Here is a 21,506-nt window from a genome sequence, read left to right as displayed (position 1 = left end):
TAATTATCAACAACATTATGCAGCTGATTGAGCAAGATCAAGTATTATGCTAGAAATTTGATTGAAATCACTTTATATCATATATGTATTATTTCCATGAAAACAGTCTTTAAAGGACAAGTCCACCCCAACAAAAAATTGATTTGAATAAAAAGAGAAAAATCCAACAAACATATCACTGAAAATTTCATCAAAATCGGATGTAAAATAAGAAAGTTATGACATTTTAAACTTTTGCTTAATTTCATAAAACAGTTATATGCACATCCTGATCGGTATGCAAATGAGGAGACTGATGACGTCATCCACTCACTATTTCTTTTGTATTTTATTGTATGAAATATAAAATATTCAAATTTTCTCCTGATTTTCAAGTGAAACAACGATTTATTCCCCCCCCCTGAACATGTGGAATAAGCATTGTTCAATACTATATGGTTCAGTCAAGTCGGTCCTAATTGTCAAATCTGTAAAAAGTGAAATATCATATCATTCAAACAATAGGAAACAAAAGAAATACTAGTAGTGAGTGAGGGACATCATCGACTGTCTCATTTCCATGTCACCAAGTTGTGCATACCAATGTTTTGTGAAAAATAAAAGAAACCTTAAAATGTCATAACTTTCTTATTTTACATCCGATTTTGATGAAATTGTTCAGTGTTATGCTAATTTGATTTTTCTCTATTTATTCAAATCATCATTTTTCTGGGGAGGACTTGACCTTTAATACGATTCCTATTTTCGTGATTAATTTTTCCCTATGCAGCAATGACTACTTGTGTATTTAGAATCGTGCAAATATGCTTAGTGTTTACGAACTTGCAAAAAAAATTACAAAGTATTTCGATATCGACCTCATATGTTATAAAAATATTTTAAGAATAATAACAAGATAATGGTCACTTGTAATAATGGACATGTGTTGCCAACGATTTGACAATTTATTAATTCATACATGTTATTTTTTCAGATTATTTTGAGACATGCTTATAATTGGTGGGTTTTCCGGTAAGTGGTAACAAATTATTTCAAGAAGTAAATGCAAGTGTTTGATGAAGCATGTTCAAGATTAATTTCACTCAAAAAATTGTTTTCACCCGATCACAGTCAAGAATTTAAGTAGTTTTCAGTGAAATATCAGACTAGAGATTAGAATAGAAAACTAGAATGAAACAATTCGGGATTCTTTCATTTTCAAAATTTTCAAATCAATTCTTAAAAAAAAAAAAATTCATCACTTTTTATACTAGGGTTATTCATTTATTTTTTTTACATGTATACCCCCACCAAACAAAGTTTGTAGGGTATATAGGAATCAGCGTACGGTCTGTCCATAGCAAATCTTGCGCATGGAACTGTTTCCTCAGTTTTTGACCAATTTTCATGGAACTTGGAACACATATTGGTGTTGGGGTGAAGATGTGCCAGACACACTTTTCGCATGTGTCAGAAATTATTTTGCCATGGTAATTGTATATTTTGGCCAAAATAAGGTAAAAAATCATGCAGTTAAAACTACTTGCTCAGTTTTAAACAATTCTTATGAAATTTAGTAGACACATTGGTATTGATGTAAAGATGTGCAAGACCTGTATTTTGTGCGTGTCAGAAATCATGTTGCCATGGTAATGACATGACAAAAATTGGGTAAAAAAATCATTAGTTTTAATTACTTCATCGACTTTCAACCAATTCTCATGAAAATTTGGATCACACATTTGGGTTTGAGGTAAAGGTGTGCGAGACACATATTTTGTGTGTGTATCGGAAATTGTGTTGCCATGGTAACAACATATTTTAGGCCCCAAATTAGGTAAAAATATATTCTTTCAAACTCCTTGATTAGTTGGCTCCACATTGATCTCGAGGTAAAGATGTACAGGACATATTTTTGCATGTGTCGGATATTGTGTTGCCATGGGAATAAATACGAAATATTTAGGAAAAAAAAAATTAGGCAAAACTCTTGCTTTTCGAACTACATCAGTATTTAAAGGAGAATGAAACTCTTGGAGCAAGTTAGCTTTTGTGAGAGCAGAAAAATCAAAGAATAAGATCAACAAAAGTTTGAGTAAAATACGACTAGCAATAGAAGAGTTATGAGCATTTGAATGTCGAGATCACTAATGCTATGGAGATCCTCCCATTGGCAATGCGACCAAGATCTATGATGTCACAGATGAACAACTCTCCCCTTTTGGACACTGAAAATATATCCCAAAACATCTCTTTTTGCTCATTCTAATCATATGACAAACGATTCATCAATGATATAATGTTGTGAAACCTCTGTACTTGTCCTCTCATAAAGAGAACACCTCACCTTGTGATAGACTCTATAAAAGTGAGAATATAAGTGAAATAAGTACTAAAGTAATGAGGGAGTTGTACGTGTGTGACATCACAGATCTTGGTCGCATTGCCAATGGGAGGATCTACATGGCATTAGTGATCTCAATATTCAAATGCTCATAACTTTCTTATTATTCATTCAATCTTCCTCAAACTTTCAACAATATGTTTCTTTGATTTTTCTCTTTGATATGGATTCAGCTGGTTTCAAGGGTTTCATTCTCCTTTAACTATTCAACCAATTCTCATGATATTATGCTCACTCATAGGTCTTAGGGTAAGGGCAAGACATTTTTTTCCCATGTATTGGAAACTGTTTCCATGGTAACTGCGTAGGCGGGGTATTAATCACCATCACTGATGGTTCTAGTTTACTTTTAAATGTACATGTACACTGTATAATGTATTTATTCTCTCCATGATACATGTATATGCACAAGATATGTTCTTATGTTTATGTTCATTTGCAGCAACAATTGTTTTTATATAATTCTTCTTGATGGTGCATATTATGTTTATTCAATTTACATATGTAAAATGTCAATATATTCAGTGCATTATACTTACTGGTAGGTACTCTTGTAATAATTCTACTGAGATTTTTCATTATGCAACTGACATGCATTTTTAGATTGATTTATTTTGTTGAAAATTTTACCTGTCCAACTTTATCAGCACGTTATGAAAGAGATGTTTGTAATATCAATAGTCCTGTAGATAGGAATGTAGGCCATAAGTGCCCTAGAATATAGGTGTCTATTTTGATTATTTTCTTCTATCCAGCAGGGCACAAAAACAATCATGTGGGGATTTCTTATACATTATTGAAACCAACCAAAAAAAAACTTATTTATGGTCAACAATTAAAGGAGAATGAAACCCTTGAAACCAGCTGAATCCATATCAAAGAGAAAAATCAAAGAAACATATTGTTGAAAGTTTGAGGAAGATTGAATGAATGATAAGAAAGTTATGAGCATTTGAATATTGAGATCACTAATGCCATGTAGTTCCTCCCATTGGCAATGCGACCAAGATCTGTGATGTCACACACGTACAACTCCCTCATTACATTAGTACTTATTTCACTTATATTCTCACTTTTAAAGAGTCTATCACAAGGTGAGGTGTTCTCTTTATGAGAGGACAAGTACAGAGGTTTCACAACATTATATCATTGATGAATCGTTTGTCATATGATTAGAATGAGCAAAAAGATATGTTTTGGGGTATATTTTCAGTGTCCAAAAGGGGAGAGTTGTTCATCTGTGACATCATAGATCTTGGTGCATTGCCAATGGGAGGATCTCCATAGCATTAGTGATCTCGACATTCAAATGCTCATAACTCTTCTATTGCTAGTCCTATTTTACTCAAACATTTGTTGATCATATTCTTTGATTTTTCTGCTTTCACAAAAGCTAACTTGCTCCAAGAGTTTCATTTTCCTTTAACAATTTTAAAAAGTTGTATTTTTGACCCTAATAGACTGGACTATTTCGATGCCTTAGAAGACTGGGGGAGGGGGGCTGATTCAGCCCATCCCCCCTTTTATGATCTCGGCAGCCAATTGTGCAATTGCGACGAAAATTGGCACGCACGTTACCCATGGCATAATCTACAAAACTATAAAATCAAATGCTGCAAAATATTATAATAAATATTAATCTGATTACATAATAATTGCAGATACTTTGGATTTTCAATATATCAAAAGTTTGTTCCTTTTAGTACCTTGTAGTATGCTACCGAATGCCCCCACCATCATAAATGCTGACTCTATCTTTTGATCTCATGTAGTGTATACATGTACGTGATGCCAAACTGATCTCGTTAGTGGCTTGATACTATGGTACTGGACATCACGACTTTCAAAGAAAACTCTGAATTAAGGCTGCATTGTAAATTGTGAATCTACATGTTTATATTCAATCATTAAGTTGAAAGATTTTTGTTTTATTATACAAACTTCTCTTAGGTGCTCAATGAAATGCTGTTATATTATAAGCATGTATATTAATGTTGACAATGATATGAACCATATTTGTACGATATTTACTATCTTTTGATTTCCATCTGCACCAAACATAGTTCATTATATACTTGTATATAGTTTTTGTATGTATTGCAGTGCACAGCATAAGCAATAAATCCAATATATTTTGTTCAAATATCTTCAATATTTTTCATTGAAGAGATGTAAACTATATAAATGATCTACTGATATATTCTTCGGCTCTTGGGCGTATACAGTACTTGTACAAGGAATTCTTATCAAATTAATCTGTCCTGTTTGATCTAACATAGATCGATGGTCAATTATGATAGGGTGAAATATATACCCTATTGACATATCCCAGTTTACAATGTATACACCCTTTCCCTGATTTTGGCAATTTGATATTCTTTAATAGCCATGAAAAAAATTCCACTTATTATTTTTACATACTTGTAAAGGAGAATGGTGTCCTCCTTGTGAATGGTGTCCTCCTCCCAGTTGCAATGACATCATGAATAAAAAATAAAGGTTTTCAGAATACATTTTAAAGGATGAGTAAAAAGATGTACTATTCAGATAGCCCTTTCCACATCGTAGGAAATGGTATGATTGAGTTGACTGAAGCAAATAATTATGAACATTAAGAATTTATGACATTTGAAATCAGCCTATTACTCTCAAAGTTTCCATATTGCATCAAATCACGACAGTGGCAAATAATCTGTATGAATAAAGTTTGATATTGATAAGATGTGCATACCATCTATTTGGTTAAAGGAGGCTTTTCATACCATTAGATCATACATGTATGTTGTACAATATGATAGGAATTTTAAATAATGTATTCTCTATTTTCTCATTGTTTGATTGAAATTAAATTTTCTGACTTTCCTTACATATTTATGTCTACTTGATCTTTGTTTTTGGTGTGTTGTGTCATTTGTAGAGTGATTCGAGTATAATTTGACGATTTGCAAAGAAAAAATTCTTTGGCATTGTTTAGTGGCTAAAAGAACGTTAATCCACAGTTTTACATCATATTTTTTTTATTTCTCTCTTCCCCCGTCTCATTTGGCCACATCTGCTATGTCAGGTGAATATCTTTTATACAAAATTAATGCAGGAGAAAAGGCAAAGAAGTTGGGTTTCATCAAACAAAGCTATAAAAACTCAAAATACTGTATATCTGTGTATATTGTTCTAAATATTTGGAAAATGTAAAATAATTCTGTCTACGTTTTCATCTCTGACCAACATACATGGAGTATGACAAATAACCTTTAGTGCAGACTACACAGAAACGTTGTGTAGCCAAACGGGACGCTAACAGCAAGCTCAGTCACATCTTTCGGTTGTTAAGTCAAAACATTTATTTCAATGTTAAGCAATGTATTGTTGTAAATTTAGGCATCGCCGCCACATTACCGGTTGTAACAGGGCCTCTTTTAGCACTATTAACGTGTCTGTGCGGTCAGTACAGGTCATTGAGAACTGCAATGAAGCCCAATATCAAGAATAATGTTTATTTAAGCAAAAAAAAGTCTGAGCTGTTAAGCAGTGATAATGATAAACTTCTTCACAGCTTTCCAATAATAGTATTGACACGATAGGTAAACCCCCACCCCCCCCTTTAAAGTCCAATTTAATTCTTTAATGTGCAAAGTGTTACTCCCCCCTTTAAAGTTTCGCTTAAACTTGTTGATAGGCAAAAGGGTACACCCCCTTTAAAGGTTCGCTTTAACTTGTAGATGAACAAATGGGTACACACCCCTCTCCCCCTTTAAAGGGGAATCCAACCCAAATAAAAACTTGTTTTTATAAGAGAGAGAAAAATCAGACAAGTTGATAGATGAAAGTTTGAACAATATTGGACTAACAACAAGAAAGTTATGAATTTTTAAAAGTTGTAAATATTGGTAATCACTATACCCATGGAGACTTCAAATTGGCCGCATATGGGATGTCATAGTGATGTAAGGCAAGGACTACTCTTCTATGTACTCCAATACATATTATGGCTAAAATGTCATTTTTCCCAAAAGTTTTATTTCAAATTATATTTTTCTTTCATGAGGACATGAAACAATATACTACCTCGGTTGTATTTAGATTACTGCCCCAGGGGAATGGGTACTTAGGATAAAACCACAAATCCCTGATAATAAAGTACATGGCCTATGGGAAAGTTGTCCTTGCCCCTTGTCATAATTTACTTACCCAGTTGCCAATTTGAAATCTACATACTATTAGTGATCTCAATTTTAAAGCAGCTATAACTTTCTTATTGCTTGTCCGATTTCTTTCAAACTTTCACCATTCTGTTAAATTTACTTTTCTCCTTCCCAACACAACATTTTATGTCCAAGGCTGGATTCCCCTTTAAGGTTCACATTCACTCATTGATGGGCAAAGGGGTACATGCCCCCTTTAAAGGTTCATATTCACTCCTTGATGGCAAAGGCCTGGGGGAGATCCCACTTTAAGTTCATATTCACTCATTGATGAACAAATGGGTACACACCCCTCTCCCCCTTTAAGGTTCACATTCACTCATTGATGGGCAAAGGGGTACATGCCCCCTTTAAGGGTTCATATTCACTCATTGATGGACAAAGGGCTACTTTTTCTCTCAATAGAAATGCCCACTTCGTCTATTCTCCACTATGTCACACCCCACATGGTCTAATCAGAGTTTATCTTACCTACTAACAATTTGGTCGTCATATTAATGGCAAAAGTGAGAAAAAGTATATGAAGTTGTTGTAAAATTTGACTACAGGTAAACTAAGCCAAATGTATTCACCCCAGTCGAACCAAAATTGAGACCAGGGGGGCGTTTATCCAACAGTCGCCATAGGAACAGTGCTTCCCAGCCAATCAAAATCAAGGAAAGATGTCGGATCTGACAACTTGTCGGACAAAAATGTTGATGAAACGCCCCCCAGATTAAGCAAAATTTGTGTTTCATACTAAGTCTTCAAAAATATGTGTGGTCAAAAAAGATTTGACTGGCAAAATGGGGATTATCCTGGAAATCGGAATTAATGACGGTTAACGCAAGTGAGTGACCAAGATAAAGTTGAAAACTAAACAGCAAATGGACTAAATAAAATTAATAGTCTGAGATGGTATAAGCTTGGACAGTGTTAGGTGATCAACAAATAAGACCATCTGCTAGTAGACCAAGTGACCGACCATAAACCCCTCTTGCCTCCTATCATGTATCCACTCTCTCAGCTCTATGCTCTCATAATCGTCTCTAAAGCATGATGCACACTACACAGTCCGATGCGACCCGATTTTCAAAGAAACTGTAATAGATCGTGATATTAACAATCCAATCTATAAAATCTAAAATTATAGTTCCATATAGCTAATGAATACTGAACTTGTAATTTCTGCCTATTTTGAGGCTCCCTGTAAGAATTAAAGCAAATCAAACTCCAAATCTTAATGACATCGACTGACTTGAAGCTGATCTGGACTCCATTCTGGCCACAAGGCTTGCAACAAAGTGTAATTCTATTTCAGTATTCCAAGCATTATGCCAAAATTCAATAGAACAAATTTTACTTCTTGGAACTTTCAAATTTAATGCAAAATGCAATTGATTTTTTTTAATAAATGCATCGCATCGGATAGTGTTTTGAGGGTTTCACATTCACTTCATTAAAAGAATGACTATCCACACCATAACATCTTAATTTACATTAAGAACCTCTTTAATGCTGTAATGTTTTAAAGATGTATGTACAACATATTTGGCAAATATTTACAATTTTGTAGGCTTGAGATTACAGCATTGCTATGAAATGGGGAAAAAACATGTAAAAGGTGGTGGTACAAAATTCAACTAAACTGATTGTAAACTTCGCAAAGGAAATAGATTTTCAGCTACAAAGAAATAGTATTCTGAGAGGCAATTTGTTATTTCATTCCTTGGTATATGTGATGAATATCTGTGATGTAAATTTAAAACAATTCATTATCTACAAATAAAAGGGGCAGTGCAAAGCCGGCAATTAAGAAAAGCAATTAAAAAAGAAAGTGCTAAAATTCTTTGTTAATACATTTCATGATATATAAATCTATACAAGCAAATGAAGAAAAATAAATAATTCAATCTATGAAAAGGCCATTACTTAGGTTGCAGTATTAGATCCAAGGATAAATGAAATAATGAAGAGACCCTAAATTTAGTCTGAGAAAATATATAACCAATAATGTAATAAAAACAGCAAACTATGAATTAAATCGTGCAAGAGTTTGAACAAATCATCAGAGGCAAATCAATGCAATTCATCACGTATCGATTAAGAAAACTGCTCCCTTTATAAATATGTTGATTTTTAGGAGAGATGTTCTTTCCTTGTGTCCGAAAGAAATTCCTTTCAAATCCGAGATGCACTGCAAAGAATTGCCTGAGAATCAAAAGCAATAGCATTCTAAAAACACAACTTCAGTGAAAAACTGTAGCACCACTACTGCTGTTTATTGCCTATGAAGTTGTAATTTACTGGCTAGATTTAAAATGGAAACAAACCACAGCTGCTAAAACAGAGGTCTACACAATAAAACACATTTTTTGTACAAAATATAACATAAAAAAATGTCCCTCGATAAATTTGCTGCTGGAGGTATGAATTTTTGCTATTTTTTTGGTTTTCCTAGTTAAAAAATTTGGTTAACAGGGGTTACAAATTCTTCGAATGAAAAGATTCCACGGAGGAAGTCAATGGAATAGATCACACACGAATATAGGGAATCTCAAGAAAGTGCATGCATCATGGTTTAATTTGGATAAAACAAACTGAATTTGGAACCGGCCAAATCCAAGATGACTTGATTTTCAAGCGCATACTGGAGATTTGTAAGTTGTAACTTTTATCAGATCTCTTGACCAAATTTATGACTTCGATTCAGGACTATTTGTACGGACCCCTCGCCTATAAATATTAAAAATCTATTGCTAGGTTAGGTCGATACATCTCCAACGGATTCTTTCCTACATGACCACCTTCAGTTCTGACTGGAGATAGCTGATCTTGCAGCCAAGGACACACACCAACCACAGCTTCATGGTTTGCATAGATAAGTTCTGAGCAAGGCACAAAGTCACCGCGCATGGGTTGCATCAAGCTGAGCAATTGAGAAGTGTCCAATTTCAGTGTCTAAATACATCAGTTCCCTGAGAATGCCTTCTAGAAATCCTCGTCCATGCTGAACATGTGTTGCTTTTCCTTCGACTTCGTGGAGCTCATGACTCCCATCTTCTGGTATTCACCGACCTTCTTCTCAAAGAAGTTTGTCTTTCCTTCCAGCGAGATGTTTTCCATGAAGTCAAATGGGTTCTCGACATTCCAGATCTATACAAGGAAATATAATTGATTTTGATATTGGTAACATGATCAAGCTCCAAAAAAAAATCTGTAATATGTAGACCTTTAGAATGTAGGTGATCAGCTCAAATATTTGTTTTTATCACTAATCAATCATCGTCATCATTGAACAGGATAAATATTCAGATACTGTTTCAACATGGTACTGCTAAAACAAACTTCTTGGACAACAAAAATCTTTCGGAATTGGATGCTAGAAACAAATGTTAATAATACACATCGAAACAAATGTTAATAATACACATCGAAGTCAACTCTGTCATTTTATGATAAGTACTTGGCAGAATTAAAATCTATTCTCAGCAATGATCAGTTTCCATCCAATTACCAATCAAAAAATCGATTTCGGTAACCAATTCCAGCTACTCTGTTCTGATTCTCAATACATAGTAAAAAGCCCACAGCCCACCCCCTAATAACTCTCAGTCCGGAACTCACCTTTTTACAGTCAAGTTCAACAAGCAACCTGTCGGCCACAAACTCGATGTAGGTCTTCATGAGGCCAGCATTCATACCGATGAGAGAGCAGGGTAGAGCGTCCGTCAGGAACTCCTGTTCGATCTTGACTGCTTCTCTGATGATTCCATGGACGTGAGCTTCCGATGGCCTGTTGTTGAGATGTTTGAACATCAGACAGGCAAAGTCGCAGTGAAGACCCTGGGATGAAAAATAAAAACAATTGATGTTTTAATTTCAGTGCCTGTAGTTGAGACAATTGTTTATTTCATCCAAAAGTCAAATGTCGCAATATCATTGTAGATACAGATCTCTTCAGGGACAAAAATTACACCAAGTCTCGGGCGAATTTGCCCCGTACTGCACTAAAGGGCACTCAATTGCTGAAAAAGAGCCCCTAAAACTCCCACAGGATCCAATGTAAAAATTAATACAATTTTCCAAATTTAGATTGGTGGGCTCATAAATACCCAGAAAAAAACTCCCTGAAACCACATCATGTATATACAAATTAAATATCCAGCAGGATTTCTCAATTTTCTTGTTTCAATTTCACCGCCTGTAAGAGTATGATCCTGTTGTATGGGCGCACAATCTAGGGACAGTGATTTTCCGTTTCAAAAAATTGCCTTTTCCGTTTCAGAAAATCTCAAATTCCGTTTCAGCATGTCAGAAAACGGAAATTCCGTTTCCCCATAGACTTTGTACACACGGAAAAGTGACAATTCCGTTTACACATTCAATAGCAAAATCACAACACGCACACTCGCACTGGTCAAAATTTGTATCTGCTACTGTACCAACAACACAATAAAATCCGTTCTAATCGGATCTATGCGGATGCATAAAATATTTTTACACACCCATTTTGCATGCATACATCCTCACCTTTCATATTATTAGCATTATTTCACGGTGAAATGATATTTCATCGATAATTTTGGGGGTTTTTGGACATCGTTATCATCAGTCAACGGCTTTTCCCCAATCCGCCATCTTGGATTTTAAGACCACGATATCGTGCTGTTACATCTTCAAACGTAGAGGGCAGCAACACACGACCGTGTACATGTAGTTGAACGATATGTGTGCATGTGAAGCCCAACCCGGCCGGCCGGGTACGGGTACGGTGCGGGGTACAAACGAGTGTGCTGATGTCGAGTGCAGTCACGATGTGTGAATTGTCATGATAGTAGCGAAGTGAGATCGTGTTTTCTGGGTTTTTTTGGCCATTTAATATTCTCATTTTGCTGTGATTTTGGAGTAATTTCTGTTGCTATTCTGTGTATTTTGAGGGAAAATACGTTTTCCGTGATTTTCCGTTTGAAATGCCACTTTCCGTTTCAAAAGGCCCTTTCCGTGAATTCCGTCCGTTTTCCGCGATCGCGGAAAATCACTGTCCCTAACAATCCTGTAGTGAAGTTGAAGAGTAAATGGCAGTGCTCACGGATCAACCAATTATTCTTTTGGGTTTAAATAGGTGAAAGGAATACCTTAATAAAGAAAAATACCTTTAATCAACCTTCAATATTAGCCTAACTCGAATTTATTAGACCAAGACCCGTCTTACAATTACTTGCGATGATCTGATCAACCGTAACTACGGAAAGTCGGCAACATCCAACACCTAAAATCCATGTATGCTTGAAATATTTTATTCATGTGGTGTAAATTTATCTACTTCTTGAAAATTCTGAGTACTGTACTTTTCTTTGCTTACTAATAGGGACATGGTACAAATTTTTAAAAAAATTATGACAATCAATGGACTTCCATACAGTTGAGGTTGATTGGATCAATCCTAACTCTTTGTAAGATGTGCCCCTGATTAATTCAAAACATGTGTTTTACGTAGTGTATGATTACATAAACGTCAAAGTTGAAGAGATTTCTGTGGTCCAAAGGAATGTACTTAGGCAGAGTTACCTATAATAGGTTCGAGAATAATTGTATAATTACCTCGTCTCTGCTGATGAGTTCATTTGAGAAGGTAAGCCCCGGCATCAGACCTCGCTTCTTGAGCCAGAAGATTGCTGCGAAGGAACCTGAGAAGAAGATGCCCTCTACTGCTGCGAACGCAACGATCCTCGTACCAAAGTCTGCGCTGTCGCTGCTGATCCAATCCAGCGCCCATTGTGCTTTCTTGGTGACGCATGGCATGGTCTCAACGGCATTGAAGAGGTAATCTCTGTTGAAAGAATGATGGTAAGTAGAAAATGGAATTGAATACTTTGATGGTGGTTGAAATTGAAATATCTTCCATGAAAAGCAATCTCTTGCTTCCTGTTCCTGACTTGGAAATGGAAAAATTTATTGAAAGCACTTAATCATGGATATGGACACATGCTGCAATGACCTTTTCTCATTAAAACCAATCATTTTTCATTTTCTTGTTAAAACCGATCATTGCTGACCTAGAAAATGATTGTTAGATATGTCAATAAGCAACTTTTAATTAAAATTATCCTTAATTCCATTGAACTTTGCTATAAGTATAACAACTTGCATCAATTATTCAATTACACAAGGTCTTTTTTTTGGACAATCAAATCATCTGAGGAATTTCATGGAAGTCTTTTTTGGGGTAAATTCAAATGAACCGGGCCGACAAAGAAATAATTTTCTATACTATTTTTATTTGGTAGATTGCAGAATAGCAGCGTTGCGAGTGGTCACAAGTAAAAAGGTCTGAAAAAAAGCTGAAGAGTGTTGAGAGAGTCTAAAATAGAAAGAGCTCCCATATCTTTGTACAGAGGGAAGGCAAAAATAAGCTGAAAAAAATATAATATCACCTAAAAATAAATTCTCACACCCCTCAGAAATAAATTATATAAAAAAAAGTTATCTTTACCTCTGAGTTGGATCTTTGATGTATGTGTCAATGAGTAATGAATACATTTCTGAGTGGATGTTTTCAATTGCAATCTGGAACCCGTAGAAACACCTTGCCTCTGCAATCTGCACTTCTTGGCTAAACCTTTCAACCTGAAAAAAAAAAAATATAATAACCATTGCAAGATTAAATTTTACAATCACATTAAGAACTTCAGTTCATTTTTCCATGAGTACTTTAAGTTCACTGCTTTGTCTATCTCACTGGCATTGGGAATTTTTCAACTGTTCATTGGTTTAATTAGTCATTATTAGGGGAAACCACTGCGCATTCATGAATTTTCACATATACATGTATGTGAAAATTATATAACTGATTAGAACACATGTTGTAATCAGTTGATCATCTTATCTCACTCAGAATTCCCTAAAATATTGTTCAGTCAGTTTTTCTCCGCCCTTAAAAAGTATTTTCCAATAAAGTTTCAAAAGGGATGTTTATTCGCTCACTTCAAAATTATTGAAAATCATTAACTGAAATCAAACCCTGGCTTCTCCAACACAAAGGGTGCAGTACATGAGTACTATTGGTCGGTCTATGTACAACTATTTGGTACTTACCAAGTTCTCATTGACGATACCATCGCTGGCAGCAAAGAAAGCAAGAACATGCGAGACGAAGTGCCTCTCATTGTCTGTGAGTTTGGCCCAATGGTCCAAGTCTTTGGAAAGATCAACCTCCTCGGCCGTCCAGAATGATGCTTCGGCCTTCTTGTAAAATTGCCAGATGTCGTGATATTGGATGGGGAAGATGACGAAGCGCCGGGCGTTCTCCCTTAGAAGAGGTTCTTCCTCTCGCTTCTGTAATTTTCATTCAAGGATAAAGTGAAAGTGATAATTAGGTCCAGCAATTAGGTCATAGCACTCAATGTATCAAATACACTGATATGTAGTCTTGTTCAGCAAAAGACAAAAAAGCCCTGTTACTTGTAGGAGGTATACATGTACTATTAGGGTCCAGAGAAACGGCTTCTAATAAACAGATTCGATGTTGTAGAGCACTTCAATATTGTAGGGGCTACAGAATTTGTGTCAAATTGTGGAGGGGGAAATGAATGATTAAAATGCTCGAACACCCCCCCTCACTCAAAGCTACAAAACAATGTCACTGGGCCTCCGGCGCCATCTACTGTGGACGGAGGCATAAAAAAAAGATGGCCAGCCATAATTAGACAGTACACAAGATTTTACTTTTGGTGAGTTTGTTTCACTTTGTAAAATTTAGGCTTACATCCCCCCATGTTTGTTAGTGTTTATGACCAAACTAAATTTCTTTCATTATCAAATAAACATCTTTGTCAAGTCAAAGGAGCGTTGTGGCCCAGTGGATTAGTCTTCGGACTTTGAAACTGAGGGTCGTGGGTTCGAATCCCAGCCATAGAGTAATTTCCTTCAGCAAGAAACTGATCCACAATGTGCTGCACTCAACCCAGGTGAGGTAAATGGGTACCGGTAGGAAGTAATTCCTTAAAAAGCTGTGTGTGCTATGAAAGCCTAGCTTAGCCGGGTAATATAGGAGCGCCTTGAGCACCTAACAAGGTGGATATGTGCTCAATATAAATACCCTATATTATTATTAAAGGCATCTTTTAAATATCTAAGGGGAAATGAGAGATAATATACTTACATTGGAGATTACTCTTTTGCCTGTGTTCTCTTGTTTGACGAGTTTCGACTAAAAAGAAAGAAATAACTCAAATTAGTAAAAATATATATAGGTAGTGATTGTTGCTAAATCAAATGACAGGACTTCTGTTACTCAAATTAAAGGAAATTACTCTTGACCTTCCATTTTAAGATAGGATATATTTTCACAAAATTATTTTGAATGTATTGTACTAAAGATATTACATAATCTTCACTTAGATAGACAAAAATGTACACAACAGACATCTTTAATTAATCTCCAGAACTTGATATTTTCTAAAGATCTAGACCAAGTTTTGTCACAGTACATTTAAAATAAATCTGCACATAAATACTGGTATCAGAATAAAACACTTTAATAAAAAAATAATCATAATTCAGGACTCTGTGATAATTTGAAACGACAAAATTTGCATTTTCATTAAAAAAATAACATTGTGTTAAAATAGACTTGGCATTAATAAAGAATATGAAGACGGGTGAAAATAAGCCTACCTTTGCATGTTCTTTCAATTTCTGTGAATAGGGAATTTCCACTTGAGGTAAATTCTGGGGAAAAGAGAAAAAATAAAGTAACATCAATGGTAAATAAGGATCTTGAAACACCATGTGCAAAAAACAGAAAGGTCAAGTCAGAGTCGGACAAAGATCAAGTGGCAAGCCCCCCCCCAAAAAAAAAAAAATGAAAAAATTGAAAATTAAAAGATGGAAAAAAAAAAAAAAATACTAAATTAACAAAAAGGGGGCCTACAGGGGGGAGGCTTACAATTTGTTTAATTATCCTGGATATTGACTCAATCGAGTAAGACCCTGGCCTGGGCCTAACTATTAAAGTCCAAATCTAGCAATAGCATTCAGACTTGCAGGAGTAGATCTAGACTAGAAGTCTACCCCCCCCCCCCAAAAAAAAAAAGGGGGAAAAAGGCTACATCCCCCTTCTTCAAAAAGAAATGAAACAAGAAAAAAAATATAGTGGAATATGATTATGAAAAATAAGGCCTTAGCCTACTAATAAAGTAGGATCTAAATAAAGTCTGAAAATAACCCATTGTCTGTCAGTGTCACTTGCCCAATAAATTAAAATTTATCTGGTCTCACCAATTGTCAGATTGTGGAAAGGAAAGGATCATGCTCATTGCTGACATAGTGACAAAGCCCAGTCAAAGCCAAAGGCATGCATCATGTTCAAACTTATCTTTGTCAGTCTGAATTTGTTGTTGAATTTGACAATTGTTGGCATAAATAGGCACGCCTCAAAAAATGCAAAAACAAACTACTTTTCAAAAAATTTGGAATGGGCAGGATGATGGGAAATATTCAAAGTCAGAAAGCTGAACGGAGAACAATGGGGTTCAGGTTATGTCACAGGGTCAGCGAGCGCGCGGAAAGCCGTTGGGTCAATGATTGTGTAAGGCCCGCAACGCCAACGGTCGAGTCGGGTAGCGTCGGCCGTTTGTGGCTTGCGTAAGCCTTTGCCTTGGGCTTGGCTTGCTCGCTGAATCTGAATGACTCGACGAGCGAGAAATTCTGGGACAAGTTTTTCTGATATGGGAAAACTTCTTAATCTTACCTGGACCTCTCCGAGGATAGCTCTTGGTTTGAGTGTGGAGTTCTTTGAGGTTAATACGTCCTGTCAATAAAAAAAGAAGCAGGTATATCGGACAGTAATCAAATTTCAATTACCAGCCGATTCACAAACTGACAAAAGAAAACGCGGGAAGATTTTATTTTCTTCCGCCGGCGAGATAATGAAAATGTACTACAAACTAGAAAAAATGGGCATTATTTTCAGTGCAGACTGCAGTTTAAGCACAGCAATTTCTAAAGTGATTAAATATAAAGCCTACATTAACATTTGCACAATCATTTTACTTACAGTACCGTATTATTACTTAGCTTTCAAAGTTTCAATTTCATTTTTTTTTACAATTACGAATTTACGAAACTTACCCCATTTTCTTTGTCGTCAATCGCGGTATTTTGCATCTTTGTGGTCAAGTTCCTCATGTTGTTGGTGGTGTTTGGAGAGTGAGCAGAGAGCATGATTGTTGCAGATTTAGACAAACTAGTGAAGAATGTTGAAACAAACAGGAAAACTTCAAAACTTTTGCCTAAAAAACTGGAAGGGTCTGGTTGGGAGAGGAGGCGAGGGACGTCCTACAGCTGCGGGGTTTTGCGAGGGAATAGTTAAAGCGCGAGAATTTCTGATCAAATTTAGCGCCCTGGAATGACATGAATATTTATGAGTAGCGTGTTTTTGATTGGTCGGCGAACGTTGCCACGCCATGAGCTCACCAAACGTCCTTGTATCGGGCTGTATGATTGGATATTCTCTCACTCGCTCAAGATAGAGAGTTTCGTGTCCAATCTAATGCAATAATATGATCATGAAATTTAAACGTATAGAAGTTATTTAAAAAAAAATTAATGCATAATGAGTGTAATATTATAATTAATACATTTTATTCAATTATTAATTAATTTAAAAAATAAATAACATATACAAATTATCAAGTAATACGATAATAATCATTACATTTGTTAAGTTGGCACCTATTGAATTCAGAAATTGCGGGTAACTCAAAATACCGAAGGGAAGAAGGTATTCGCCACGTATTATACACACAGCTTCAACGCCTTTGTGCAGTGCATGCACCACTAGAAATGGAATGGCAAATTATGCAAGAACTCTTTACGCATGCGTTGTATGCAGATCAGCTGTTTCCATTCAGGCTGCTCAGCTGTTTTTATTGGTTTGTTTTCGTTTTGCCGTTGAGGAGCCAACCCTTTGTCGTCTGTCAACTACTCAAGAGAAAGCCGTATGGGGGTTGGAAATAATAATAACAATAATAAAAACAATAGTTTAAAAATGAATAATGTAACAGAAAGTAAACAAATGAGGACTAAGAAAAACTAGGAAATTATATAGCAGAAATTTCAGACAGAATTCACATGCAGATTCCGGGTTTGCTTTAATTGTCCAAATTGGGACAATGAATGTGGAAAGGATAAAGAAATGTCGATGTTGTGTAACCGAGATTTGGCGGGAACTTGCAGAGCTGATGATATAATTTTAACGGAAGGCATTGTTTTGATGTAGGAGATTTGTATTCCCTGATTATATCACGAGTTGTAATTTTTGTGTCCGTGTATCCTGATCGAAGACAATACGACTGAAGTTTTAATTCTCTAAAATTGTTTTCACATATGAAACTATCCTAGATGGAATTTATCTCCATGCGTTTTACATGGGAGGCAAGCTGGGATATAGAAATAGGTGCGGAGGGGGGAGAAAAAAAGGGAAAGAAAGAAAACGAAAAGCTGAGGTGATGGGGATGGTGATGATGCGTTATGATGAAGAAAATGATGATAATGGGGACCATGGTGATATGATGATGATGATGGAGGTGATGATGGTCCCGATGGTAGTGGCGATTATCACGATGATGATTTTTTTTTTCTCTCATGATCGAGGATTTCTCGATGAAACAAAATAAAATTAAGCAATACAAAATATACAAATCAAGACAGTATCCTCTATGGATCATAATGGCATACACAATATTATATCAGATGAATTCAAATGCAGTCAAATAGTCTTCTTGGTAGCCTATTGTCTACTCTTTGCATCTTTTCATTTAATCGAATTTTTCCTGCTATCTCTATTTTAAACACATAAGACCGGTTTCTCTTCTATCATACTGAGTTAAATTTCTTTCCAGAAGAAACTTATAAATACACCATAGAGCTACTACTAAAACGATGTATAAATCCTCATGTTCTAGAATGAATAAACAATATATCGATTTTTATTTCTTTATGAAAAACATCTTTGATAACTCTCTGTATAAATAAACAATAAAGGGTTCATTTAACTCGCAAGTGAAGAATGCATGGATAACATCTTCTTCAACTTTACAGTGTATATAGGCATTTGTTATCGTTTGCGATTCCCCCTTTATGGAGGTTTCGCTGGGTTGGTAGTAAGTTTTAAAAAAATGGAAACATAATTCGAGTAATTTGTTTTCGTGAAGATTCAAGAAAAATCTTTTGAAAACATTCAAATAGAGACATTTGTTTCCCAAAATAACCGGTGCATATTTACGAATGGTATCCTATTCCAAGACATAATTAATATACAAAATGATTTGCTGCTTAAATCTTGTATCAATGGCGTTTTTCTTTTTTGTTAACAATAATTCAGGGGACTTCCATTCTTTTATTTAGTGGGTATTCTGCATTCGTATTGTGATTTGATGTATCCATACTTTGGGTATAGCTTGCTGGAGTTTCATATAACCAAATATTAAATTTGCTTTACTTTACGTACTTTGATGATGATGATGCCGATGATGATGATCGATGATAATGATGATATATGGTGATGATGATGGGGATGATGGTCCGGGTGGTAGTGGTGGTGATGATATCATGATGATGATGATGGTGATGATGGTGGTGGTGCATGATGAGGGTGATGATGAAAGTGGTGATGGTGGTGCATGGTATCATGATCATGATGATGATCAGGCACGCAGCCAGGGGGCGTTTGCCCCTCTCCCCCCCCAAAAAAAAACGCCTCCAAAAAGAAGGGGAAAAGGAAAAGTGAAGGGAGAAAAGGGTAGAAGGATATAGTTTATTGCTTTTCTTTCTTTTTTTTGGTCAAAATAATAAAAACCTAAATGAGAAGTTCTTTTCTCTCTTCATACAAAATTTTGTTTCTGCGCTTCGCACGAGAAAATTATCGAAATTGCCTTTCCCTTTGTTTCCCACACATTTTTTCTTCTCCGTTTTTCCTCTTCCCGGCTATGGAAATCGTATACTCTTGCCAGAAATTATAAAGTATACATGAGTGTAAAAACTATGAAAAGTATTTTTTTTTTATTGCATTTGACGCAAATTTTGGCCCTTCTGTTCGGAGCGGGTAAACACTATACCGTCACTCCTCGAGTCCGCTTTTCAGCAAGCAATTTTTGGCAAAGTATCTGCTTAAAGGGAAGGCAGTAAACATGGTAAATTCGTGATGTGCTATAATATATGCAAACGTATGTACGATGAAACTTTATTGTATATCGCTGTATATCCATCTCTTGTCTTGTTTTGTGTCATTGATTTATAAAAAAATTGAATAACACTGAATTTTCTTAATTATACAAAAGGAAGCGCTTAATAATGAGATAAATTACACAATTTTTTTTCTTCCAAAATAAATCACAGAGGTTAAGTTCCATGCTTCGCGTGCATGAGAAAGGAAAAGTCCCTCTTCTAGCTTGCATCACCCCTTTCATATTGGGAGCTCTTTTTTTCTTCGTAATCGAGTTATATAATCTAAGAAATATCAAAATTAGGGCAGGTTAAAATTTCATTGAAATTTATTTAAAAAAAAATAATCCCTGCATATACCCGTCTTCTATTCTGTTTTGCGAGTTAAAGAAATTTCATGTAGCTTAAGTTTTTCAATCAAATCTGATGTGACCAAGGTAGACACTTTAGGCTATTTCTGTTCTTATTTATGGGCGCTCATACTTTCTTTCGAAAACAGTTTTTTTTTTATCAAAGCATGCATGGAGGTAGTTTCTTTCTACCTCCATGGTCAAAGCAAGTCAGTTGAGTTCAAGATTAAAAGTGGAGGCTACTAAAGACGCAAGAGTCGTCTTCTTTCGATTTGAATTTAATAACATTCATGTCGGTTATACGTAGAATATTGGTAAGTGATCTGACACGTCTGAGTATAACAGTCCACCTAAAGTATGTATAAATCAAATTGATTTGTCAAAACATTATCTAAAAGGGTAGCACTTGTTTGTGTAATTGTGGTGGGCCGATGAATTATAGGGATAAAAAATTACTAAAAAGACAGTTTACAAAGTTTTTAATTGAGAACTAGAGTTATGCTTTAAAATATCTATATTTAGATAACCCATCAAAAATATCCGTTTGTTTTCCCTGGAAAGACGAATCAAAAGGCTATCAAACTCCTCGATAAATAATTTATTAATATCCAAAGATGGGGCTCTATACATTCAATAATTAAGGTTCCTATAATTATATTTCTCCCTGCGCACTGTTCCAGTTCGACAAATAAAGAGTCACATGTTGTTTCGCTTAAATTAAGGTCATTGCGTTCTAAGAAATTAAAAGATTCATGGACATACATTCCAACTCCACCGCCTCTGGAATATTTCCTATACAAACGAACGTGTAGTTGGGCATACATACCAGGGGACTTTCGAATCTAGCCAGGTTTTGGAATAGTCCAGGATAGGCCCCATAGAAACTTGACCAAACCTTGTTTTTTTATATATACAATATTTTTTGATGGTTTCTTGTCAATTCGAGGGTGCTGATTACGAATCTGGATGATGCCACTCGTGTAACCTTGAGCATTTTCCTCAAATTGGCAAAATCCAATATGGCCGCCAAAATATGCAAATTACCCATGAAAATCATAAAATTGTCCACACATTGGCTATGAAATGCATGACATTGTGTGGCAGGAGTGAAATACTCTCTGAAAAAATAATTTTTGACAAAATATTTATTTTCCTGATATTCAAAATGGCTGCCATAGGCCATTGTATACTCTATTATGTACAATATGAATAGGGAAAACTAATTTTCACAAAAATTAGCACTAAACCGCAAAAAATCGCGATGTATGAACGAAGTAATATATGCCAATCATCAGTACTAACGAGATATATCATTTATTATGTCATATATGGGGACATTGCTGTACATGGTATCTAAAAGCCGCC

At 35.4% G+C, this 21,506-nt stretch overlaps 1 protein-coding gene across 1 annotated transcript; it reads right to left on the bottom strand.

Annotated features, from left to right (window-relative positions):
• Positions 1–8,054: 8,054 nt before the first annotated feature.
• Positions 8,055–17,131, bottom strand: LOC129280714 (ribonucleoside-diphosphate reductase subunit M2 B-like). The gene is made up of 9 exons (XM_054916722.2): positions 16,699–17,131; positions 16,319–16,378; positions 15,244–15,297; positions 14,729–14,776; positions 13,663–13,902; positions 13,061–13,194; positions 12,169–12,397; positions 10,192–10,410; positions 8,055–9,720 (listed from the first exon to the last, which is right to left on the bottom strand). The coding sequence occupies exons 1-9, from the start codon at positions 16,789–16,791 to the stop codon at positions 9,556–9,558; spliced, it is 1,242 nt and encodes a 413-aa protein (XP_054772697.2). The 5' UTR covers positions 16,792–17,131; the 3' UTR covers positions 8,055–9,555.
• Positions 17,132–21,506: the final 4,375 nt, after the last annotated feature.

The sequence above is a fragment of the Lytechinus pictus genome, chromosome 17, assembly GCF_037042905.1.
Source record: "Lytechinus pictus isolate F3 Inbred chromosome 17, Lp3.0, whole genome shotgun sequence".
In the NCBI taxonomy this organism is placed as follows: Eukaryota; Metazoa; Echinodermata; class Echinoidea; order Temnopleuroida; family Toxopneustidae; genus Lytechinus; species Lytechinus pictus.
The sequence above is the reverse complement of the archived record's forward strand: the minus strand, read 5'-3'. Positions and strand labels throughout refer to the sequence as shown.

Coding starts and splice junctions, on each gene's coding strand:
- LOC129280714 (XM_054916722.2), bottom strand. CDS start 16,791: ATGCTCTCTGCTCACTCTCCAAACACCACCAACAACATGAGGAACTTG. Junction 13,903..14,728: donor GCAAAAGAGTAATCTCCAAT/GTAAGTATATTA, acceptor TGAAAATTACAG/AAGCGAGAGGAAGAACCTCT. Junction 10,411..12,168: donor AACTCATCAGCAGAGACGAG/GTAATTATACAA, acceptor TTTTCATCCCAG/GGTCTTCACTGCGACTTTGC.